The sequence below is a fragment of the Haliotis rubra genome, unplaced genomic scaffold, assembly GCF_003918875.1.
Source record: "Haliotis rubra isolate DU_JTF1 unplaced genomic scaffold, ASM391887v1 Scf386, whole genome shotgun sequence".
NCBI lineage: Eukaryota > Metazoa > Mollusca > Gastropoda > Lepetellida > Haliotidae > Haliotis > Haliotis rubra.
Window position 1 is genome coordinate 354,440 of NW_025767064.1, and position 11,006 is coordinate 365,445.

At 43.8% G+C, this 11,006-nt stretch overlaps 1 protein-coding gene across 1 annotated transcript in view; it reads right to left on the reverse strand.

Moving 5' to 3' along the window:
• Positions 1-8,417: 8,417 nt before the first annotated feature.
• Positions 8,418-11,006, reverse strand: part of LOC124286555 (ATP-dependent RNA helicase DHX33-like) — an 80,982-nt gene continuing 78,393 nt past the window's right edge. Inside the window, 1 exon segment of the mRNA XM_046722925.1 lies at positions 8,418-9,092. Within this exon segment, the coding sequence (XP_046578881.1) occupies positions 9,005-9,092 (88 nt within the window). The 3' untranslated portion in view covers positions 8,418-9,004.

An 11,006-nucleotide genomic window follows, 5' to 3' on the forward strand; every position in this document is an offset into this window, starting at 1 on the left:
TAACAACTGATCAAGACAACCGCCGTTTTGGTGAGCTCGTCAATGAAAATGAATTACGACAATTTGTGAAAAAGTGTAGGTGTATCATTGAAACACCTACACTTTTGACAGGTGTACCGGTCAATACACCTACACTTTTAACAAAGGAAACAATGGCAACGAGACCGGAAGTGGGGTATAACATCCATAATTCCCACCTTTTAAGTGTATCCTTTCTAAATGCTGTTCAAAGACTTTAAGCCACTGTAGAAAAAAAAGAGAACCCCCTTCCTGTATGCAAAAGCCTTACATTAAATATTCATAGATAATATAATCTCTGGTCTAAAATCACTCTCTACACCTGTAGATACAGATTGTTATTGCCTGGCTCCTAAAAATGACATAAATAACATATGTTTATCACCCAACATTGTGAGATCAAACATAGTAGTGTTAATGTTGTTTCCGTTAAGTGAACTAAGAAATGCCATTCCCTATAACATGTAGACCAGTGATGTCACTCCCATGAAATTTTCAATTTGCCAACTGCTGGAAAACGGCTTGGGTCAGCCATGTTGATGACATCGGCGCAACATCTGCAGGAGACGTGTAACAGATCTTATCTCCTCCAAGAGAACTTCCAGTCAGTAACAACCCCGGAATGTGAACAGCCTTGCATAAAAAGTCCTATCTTGAATCTGTGGGTAGAACTGCTGCAACCTTTTTTGCTCATGATTACACAACAAGATTTAGAGAACAAAAGTGATGCCAATTTCTCAGTGGCAGCTGTTATATGTCACAGATCTTTAATTAACAAAGATTAAAGTTTTGATAAAATTTTGCATCTCGTGTATGAATATGAAGGAAAACTGTGTCGACAAATGTCTGGAATATACATTAAGAATCAAGATTTGGCATGGATCTCAGTCACATGACTGTAGATTCCTCCAGAAGGCTCCTCAGTGCACATCGGTTGTGGTGCATACATGCTGTATCTAGTGGAACAAAGTACCGCCTTGGACTTGCACAAGTCTCTAAAGTAAAAATTAATAGTTTAAATGATAATTTCTAAAATATAATAAACAACAGACTGGGTTCCTTGATGTACTGTCCGCTTATCTAGACTTGCGAGGGATAGATTTACAAAAAATCCATGGGCTCAGCATTCAGTACAGCCTTGGAGCAAGGGTAAGTGCCACCTCAACTCTCTGAGATTACAAATGATGCTACACCTGCGTTGCAGCACGTTCCATATTAATTATAAATTAAATTTTCAGCCTGCAAATATCTTTCTGCATGGTGTTAATTAGTGGTGGTCCGATTAATTGAAATAATGGAAGAATGGTGGTCGCCGTGGCTAAACGACCAATTAATCGATCATGTTTTCTCATAATCGAACACAAACAGTTTTGGAACACTTGTTTGCATTAACAATATTTAGCACAAGGTTGGCTTCGTCTGTGTCCTTAAATTTATATTTCCAGAGACCATATACTGGTATATGGTCTCTGATATTTCATAAGCTCTATGAGCTCGTGCCAAGTCATGATTGAATTATCTGAAAGACTCCAGGAAATTAAAGTTCCTAACATACTAGTAATCCTTTAAAGATGTGAAATTTGCAAATGCATTTTTTGCAATCTGTAAAAAAACCAAACAAACTTTTGTCAATTAACAAACATAACAGAAAAATTTAATAAATGATGCTAACCAATTATTTTCGATGATTGATCGGTTGTACTGAACAAATCATCAATTATGAGATTTTAACTAATTCCCAACACTAGTGTTAATTTCACTTCAACCTTCAAGAAGGACCTTACATAATTGACCAGAGTGAGTGAATGAACAGTTTTAATGTCACCTCACCAGTCTCACAAGTACAACAACCAGCCTGTACCAGATCAGACAGAGGGCAGTAGTGGAAGTACAACAACCAGCCTGTACCAGATCAGACAGAGGGCAGTAGTGGAAGTACAACAACCAGCCTGTACCAGATCAGACAGAGGGCAGTAGTGGAAGTACAACAACCAGCCTGTACCAGATCAGACAGAGGGCAGTAGTGGAAGTACAACAACCAGCCTGTACCAGATCAGACAGAGGGCAGTAGTGGAAGTACAACAACCAGCCTGTACCAGATCAGACAGAGGGCAGTAGTGGAAGTACAACAACCAGCCTGTACCAGATCAGACAGAGGGCAGTAGTGGAAGTACAACAACCAGCCTGTACCAGATCAGACAGAGGGCAGTAGTGGAAGTACAACAACCAGCCTGTACCAGATCAGACAGAGGGCAGTAGTGGAAGTACAACAACCAGCCTGTACCAGATCAGACAGAGGGCAGTAGTGGAAGTACAACAACCAGCCTGTACCAGATCAGACAGAGGGCAGCCTCAGACAGAGGGCAGTAGTGGAAGTACAACAACCAGCCTGTACCAGATCAGACAGAGGGCAGTAGTGGAAGTACAACAACCAGCCTGTACCAGATCAGACAGAGGGCAGTAGTGGAAGTACAACAACCAGCCTGTACCAGATCAGACAGAGGGCAGTAGTGGAAGTACAACAACCAGCCTGTACCAGATCAGACAGAGGGCAGTAGTGGAAGTACAACAACCAGCCTGTACCAGATCAGACAGAGGGCAGTAGTGGAAGTACAACAACCAGCCTGTACCAGATCAGACAGAGGGCAGTAGTGGAAGTACAACAACCAGCCTGTACCAGATCAGACAGAGGGCAGTAGTGGAAGTACAACAACCAGCCTGTACCAGATCAGACAGAGGGCAGTAGTGGTACCAGATCCAGACAGAGGGCAGTAGTGGAAAGCCTGTACAACAACCAGCCTGTACCAGATCAGACAGAGGGCAGTAGTGGAAGTACAACAACCAGCCTGTACCAGATCAGACAGAGGGCAGTAGTGGAAGTACAACAACCAGCCTGTACCAGATCAGACAGAGGGCAGTAGTGGAAGTACAACAACCAGCCTGTACCAGATCAGACAGAGGGCAGTAGTGGAAGTACAACAACCAGCCTGTACCAGATCAGACAGAGGGCAGTAGTGGAAGTACAACAACCAGCCTGTACCAGATCAGACAGAGGGCAGTAGTGGAAGTACAACAACAGCAACCAGCCTGTACAGATCAGACAGAGGGCAGTAGTGGAAGTACAACAACCAGCCTGTACCAGATCAGACAGAGGGCAGTAGTGGAAGTACAACAACCAGCCTGTACCAGATCAGTACAACAACCAGCCTGTACCAGATCAGACAGAGGGCAGTAGTGGAAGTACAACAACCAGCCTGTACCAGATCAGACAGAGGGCTGGAAGTACCAGCCTGTACCAGATCAGACACAGAGGCAGTAGTGGAAGTACAACAACCAGCCTGTACCAGATCAGACAGAGGGCAGTAGTGGAAGTACAACAACCAGCCTGTACCAGATCAGACAGAGATCAAACAGGGCAGTAGTGGAAGTACAACAACCAGCCAGTACCAGATACAGAGGGCAGATCAGTACAGGAGGGCAGTAGTGGAAGTACAACAACCAGCCTGTGGAAGTACAACAACCAGATCAGATCAGACAGAGGGCAGTAGTGGAAGTACAACAACCAGCCTGTACCAGATCAGACAGAGGGCAGTAGTGGAAGTACAACAACCAGCCTGTACCAGATCAGACAGAGGGCAGTAGTGGAAGTACAACAACCAGCCTGTACCAGATCAGACAGAGGGCAGTAGTGGAAGTACAACAACCAGCCTGTACCAGATCAGACAGAGGGCAGTAGTGGAAGTACAACAACCAGCCTGTACCAGATCAGACAGAGGGCAGTAGTGGAAGTACAACAACCAGCCTGTACCAGATCAGACAGAGGGCAGTAGTGGAAGTACAACAACCAGCCTGTACCAGATCAGACAGAGGGCAGTAGTGGAAGTACAACAACCAGCCTGTACCAGATCAGACAGAGGGCAGTAGTGGAAGTACAACAACCAGCCTGTACCAGATCAGACAGAGGGCAGTAGTGGAAGTACAACAACCAGCCTGTACCAGATCAGACAGAGGGCAGTAGTGGAAGTACAACAACCAGCCTGTACCAGATCAGACAGAGGGCAGTAGTGGAAGTACAACAACCAGCCTGTACCAGATCAGACAGAGGGCAGTAGTGGAAGTACAACAACCAGCCTGTACCAGATCAGACAGAGGGCAGTAGTGGAAGTACAACAACCAGCCTGTACCAGATCAGACAGAGGGCAGTAGTGGAAGTACAACAACCAGCCTGTACCAGATCAGACAGAGGGCAGTAGTGGAAGTACAACAACCAGCCTGTACCAGATCAGACAGAGGGCAGTAGTGGAAGTACAACAACCAGCCTGTACCAGATCAGACAGAGGGCAGTAGTGGAAGTACAACAACCAGCCTGTACCAGATCAGACAGAGGGCAGTAGTGGAAGTACAACAACCAGCCTGTACCAGATCAGACAGAGGGCAGTAGTGGAAGTACAACAACCAGCCTGTACCAGATCAGACAGAGGGCAGTAGTGGAAGTACAACAACCAGCCTGTACCAGATCAGACAGAGGGCAGTAGTGGAAGTACAACAACCAGCCTGTACCAGATCAGACAGAGGGCAGTAGTGGAAGTACAACAACCAGCCTGTACCAGATCAGACAGAGGGCAGTAGTGGAAGTACAACAACCAGCCTGTACCAGATCAGACAGAGAGGGCAGTAGTGGAAGTACAACAACCAGCCTGTACCAGATCAGACAGGGAGGGCAGTAGTGGAAGTACAACAACCAGCCTGTACCAGATCAGACAGAGGGCAGTAGTGGAAGTACAACAACCAGCCTGTACCAGATCAGACAGAGAGGGCAGTACCAGATGACAGAAGTAGTGGAAGTACAACAACCAGCCTGTACCAGATCAGACAGAGGGCAGTAGTGGAAGTACAACAACCAGCCTGTACCAGATCAGACAGAGGGCAGTAGTGGAAGTACAACAACCAGCCTGTACCAGATCAGACAGAGGGCAGTAGTGGAAGTACAACAACCAGCCTGTACCAGATCAGACAGAGGGCAGTAGTGGAAGTACAACAACCAGCCTGTACCAGATCAGACAGAGGGCAGTAGTGGAAGTACAACAACCAGCCTGTACCAGATCAGACAGAGGGCAGTAGTGGAAGTACAACAACCAGCCTGTACCAGATCAGACAGAGGGCAGTAGTGGAAGTACAACAACCAGCCTGTACCAGATCAGACAGAGGGCAGTAGTGGAAGTACAACAACCAGCCTGTACCAGATCAGACAGAGGGCAGTAGTGGAAGTACAACAACCAGCCTGTACCAGATCAGACAGAGGGCAGTGGAAGTACAACAACCAGCCTGTACCAGACAGACAACCAGCCTGTACCAGATCAGACAGAGGGCAGTAGTGGAAGTACAACAACCAGCCTGTACCAGATCAGACAGAGGGCAGTAGTGGAAGTACAACAACCAGCCTGTACCAGATCAGACAGAGGGCAGTAGTGGAAGTACAACAACCAGCCTGTACCAGATCAGACAGAGGGCAGTAGTGGAAGTACAACAACCAGCCTGTACCAGATCAGACAGAGGGCAGTAGTGGAAGTACAACAACCAGCCTGTACCAGATCAGACAGAGGGCAGTAGTGGAAGTACAACAACCAGCCTGTACCAGATCAGACAGAGGGCAGTAGTGGAAGTACAACAACCAGCCTGTACCAGATCAGACAGAGGGCAGTAGTGGAAGTACAACAACCAGCCTGTACCAGATCAGACAGAGGGCAGTAGTGGAAGTACAACAACCAGCCTGTACCAGATCAGACAGAGGGCAGTAGTGGAAGTACAACAACCAGCCTGTACCAGATCAGACAGAGGGCAGTAGTGGAAGTACAACAACCAGCCTGTACCAGATCAGACAGAGGGCAGTAGTGGAAGTACAACAACCAGCCTGTACCAGATCAGACAGAGGGCAGTAGTGGAAGTACAACAACCAGCCTGTACCAGATCAGACAGAGGGCAGTAGTGGAAGTACAACAACCAGCCTGTACCAGATCAGACAGAGGGCAGTAGTGGAAGTACAACAACCAGCCTGTATCAGACAGAGGGCAGAGTCACCAGCCTGTACCAGATCAGACAGAGGGCAGTAGTGGAAGTACAACGACCAGCCTGTACCAGATCAGACAGAGGGCAGTAGTGGAAGTTTGGATTGGTTTGTTGTTTTACACCTCACTCAGCAATATTCCAGATATATGGCAGCAGTCTGTAAATAATTGAGTCTGGATCAGACAATCCAGTGATCAACAGCATGAGCATTAGTCTACACAATTGGGATACGATACATCTGTCAACCAAGTCAGCGAGCCTGACCACCCGATCCTGTTAGTCACCTCTTACAACAAGCATGTGTTATATTACTGAAGATCAATTCTACCCCAGACCTTCATGGGTATAGCAGTGGATGTAAGAAGCCGGGGTATAATTTACACAGTCAGTCACTGCTGCAAGTCCATCCTCAGCTTTCATCCATACTAACACTTATCCCTAGTAGCCTGCATATTGAACCTGGACCTGTTTCACAAAGCCATCTTTTCATATGGTCCTAACAGTATGGGAGTCATTCTGCACTAAAATCATTTTGTGGAACAAGCTGCTGAACTTTACAATATGGTGGTAAGAGACAACTGCAACTTGAATCACTTCCGGCCACAATATGCCCTACAGGCAACTGTAAGAGCCAGACTGTGTACTGTACCAAAATATAACCATGTACAAAATCAAACCCACATCATGACCATCACACACCACTGGACTAAGGCAACCACCTTCTGTCAACTACACATACACTAGACCGCCTCCGTGGTGTCGTGGTTAGAGCGTCCGCCAGGAGAGCGGAAGGTCGCAGGTTTGATCCCGACGGCGTCATACCAAAAGACGTTAAAATATGGTATTTGTTGGTCCCTGCCTGGCGCTCGGCATTAATGGGTACAACAAGGACTGGTCGGCTTGGAGTCAGTATAATGTGTCTGAGTGGGGTATTCATGCTTCACTGCGGCATGGTATCTCAGTGGGCTAGCACTATAAAACCAGCTTAAGTCTGGGCTAGTACAAGCAGCCGCACATACACATACACACGCATGCACGTCGTCATATGAGCGAAATATTCTCAACGTTAAGCCCAATTTCACCTCACCTCACCTCACACATACACTACTCAAACACAACTACTCAAAAAAGACCTGAAGACCTGGTGTTGAATTGGTCTTCAACAACACATGCTTGTCATAAGGGCAACTAACAGGATCAGATGATCAAGCTTGCCGACTTGGTTGATACATGTCATCATAACCTAGTTGTGTAGATTGATGCTCATGATGTTAATCACTGGATTGTCTGATCCAGACTTAATTATTTACCGATCGCTGTGATATAGCTTGAACATTTCTGAGTGTGACATTACTGACTGACTGAGTTTGGTTTTACGCCGCTTTTAGCAATATTCCAGCAACATCACGGCAGGGGACACCAGAAGAGTGTGACATTAAACCACAAACAAAACTACTAAATACAGATAAGGACTACCCTGTTCTTTCATGGTACTTTGGTTCATCTTAAGACAGATTGACTGTGGAAATGTCAAAGCATCTAATGATACCTGACTTTAAACATATACACATGCAGCATAATTTCATCACAAGTAACAACATAATAACATATAGCGCAGAAATATTAATATAATTGGCAAATAATGACACACAGAAGTTATACCAACCGTTTTTGACAGATTGCCAAGCCACAGTTTCTTCAAAATTAAGAACATAAAGTCAAGGTGTCCTTGTCATAATCCTTGTGTAAACAATGAAGGAGCCCTCTAGATGTAATAACTACATAAGAAAACCTCAAGGACACCAGGACCCACCTTACTTTCTAATACTCATTACACAATTCATCTTTCTTGAAATTGTAGCTTATACTTTATCATTGTCCAATCAAATCCACTATCTATCCCATGCCCACTGAGCAGTAATCTGTTTATCTTGAGGCTGATATTCCTGCATCAGTTAACAATTATGGTTATAGAATCTGCCTGTCTGCTAAACAGCTTCCATGCCAAGATGTGCAGTCGAGAGTTGGGCTCACAAGTACAAGGCATCTCCGCAATGATCATTTCAGCATATAATCCTCAAACCAGGAAACACAAATACTGTAACACAACACATCTCAGGTCAACTTTCAGATCAAAACTTACAGCAATGCCACTTCATCTACTTGCTTCCGGTTTGTAAGTTGGTTATTTTTTACAACCCGAACATAAAATATGGTTGCTAAATTGTGCAAATAATTTACAAAACATGTTTTGCTACCAGTGACATTACACACAACAAAATATGACGTTACAGACACAAAAAAAAAAGAAAGAAAAATTCAAAATAGAAACATTTCATATGTACATGTTTTATTTACATTTAAATCATTATACTCATTGTGACAACTTTGATAACTATAACAATGACCTTTTAAGTCATATGCTTTATCTCATGTAAAACATATTACCCAAACACGCTTCATAAATAGCAGAGATATCCCTGAAGAACAGTTCCACCTACAGGCAAGTCATTCCAACTTGATTATTTATCTCAACAGGAGCCTTGTCACAACAAAAACTTTTACTCTCTTGCAATTTGAAAATATTTACAAGATGATTAAGAATTCCCATAAATCTATTTCTTCACTCTTTCTAGATGACGCTACGTGTGTATTATATTACATGAGATACCGGTCCCACTGAGGCTGGACGTATTGGTCAACCCCTCTATCTCTCTCCAGTCTTGACATCATCAAGCATACGTATCTTTCATGATAATCAAGGCCGTAGAAGGTATCACCTATTTTCTCTGCCACCCCACAAACCCTACCCTCCCCCTATCCCATCTCAATCTCTCTCGGTACCATCAGCCAGTCACAGGTGTACCACCCTGGTACATGATGGTCGTATCACATCCTCGTATCCCCCACATGGGATGTATTATGTTACGGAGGCAGCAGCAGCTTTCTTCTTGAAGAGGGCAGGTGCTGCCTCGGACAGCCAATCAGGATCAACTACTGTCAGATCTCTGGAAACATACAGGCACAAATGTTACCGTCCTGTTTGCAAGGAAGTCATAAAATGCTAGAAATATGCTCAAAAGTTACAATAACTATTTGAATTCAATGGATGATGTTTACTGTCACAATGAACTCGACAAAAGTTCAAGTCAATCAGATTGTGAGTGAGTTAGTGAGTATTGCTTTATATCCCTTTCACAAAAAAGGAATTTGTGACAATAAAAGATATTCTAGTCAATGATTTTGTATATGAGTGAGTGTTTCACACACATCATTTTGCAATATAGCAACAATGTAATGACACAGGACAAGAACAATGATCATCACACAAAATGCCCATTTATGGAATAAAACCTTGGTATTCACAATGAGTCAACAACTCAACCACTCCGCTGAACAAGCAATATTCCAGCTATATTATGGAGGGGAACACCAGAAATAGGCTTGAACTCGAGGCTTCGGCATGAGAAGCGACTGCTTTACCCACTAGACCCAGCACCACTAAAATAGGTAAGTCTAGTTGTATTCCACTATATGAAACATAATATCAAGAAAGTTATTGTGTAGTTCCTATAGATGTTAGAGTCTTGACCTGTCTGCACATACAACCTACTGAGGTTATTTCTTAAAGCTGTGTTTCAAGATAAACCACAGTTCCTGACATCAAAGACCACTCTTCTCCAAGAACATGCCATGTTGTTGTGCTATGTATTAACACTATTCACATCTTCAGATGCTACCGATTTAATTCTATCACCCATCACCTAAACATGTGTCAAGATGAAAGTTCGGTTATCATGATTATCATACAAAAACATGTGAAATAAATCCTTTTCCCTGTGAAATGTACTGCAATGTGGGCAAGGACCTGTCAGATCTGATCAAGGTGTGTCTTATCACAGATAACAGTAGCTAGTTAGTCACAAAGTCACTTTCCCATGGTACTCCCGATTCCGGGGGTACTGCCGCCAGTCAGGCAGACTATCATGGTGAGTTCAAGATGTCCTGACAAGAGATGCAGTGCTGGGAATGCTGAAGCCAGGTAAAGATAGACATGTCTCTAAAAACTTATATAAGAAGAGAAATGTGGTTGGTCTACAGCACATGGCTTGGAAACTATATGTCAACATTCATCATGCCCAAGTGCCTTATTTCTGTGATCATCTACTTGTGGGGAACATAATGTATGTACGGACTGCTATCAGCTCCTGATTTAGTGAGTAATATCTTGACAATTTTTAAAGCTTGAGAATTAATCAAAATATTATTTCCAGCATGAACACATTTTCCAAAAAAATTCCCAGGCACTGGGTGCAAATAAAATACACAACAACATTTTAATGTGAAAATCTTTCACCAAGACACAGGAATTCTCCTTTTATCTGAGTATTAAGTTGCACTGACAAAATTCAAATGAATCATAAATACAGACATAATTTCAAAATACACAAAAGTTTTTTGTATCAAACAAAATACAAGGGGCATCTCGGTAAGCTGGTTCAGCCCACACCTGAGTGTATCCTAGCATATGTACAGCCAATTACCTAGACTTGCACAAGTCTCTAAGGAAATAATAAATAGTTTAAATGACAATTTCTATAAAATATAAATATTCCTCTAAAGGCCTGGGGTCCTTGTACTGTCCGCTTATCTAGACTTACCTCTTTATAGGATAGAATTACTATACACCAGTGGGCTTAGCATTCAGTACAGCCTTGGAGCAAGGCTACCAATTACCCAGCTCCTGTCTGTCTAAATGTGGCTCCAGTAAGGCAGAGCTGGGGGAGGTTGGGGGTCTATGCCCAGGAGAGATTCAGGAGAGGTGTGGCTGACTGGTTGTACGCACCTCTACCTGCCACGGACATAAACATGTGTTTACACTTCCTAACACCCACGAGGTGTAGCAAGGTGCACATCTTTAA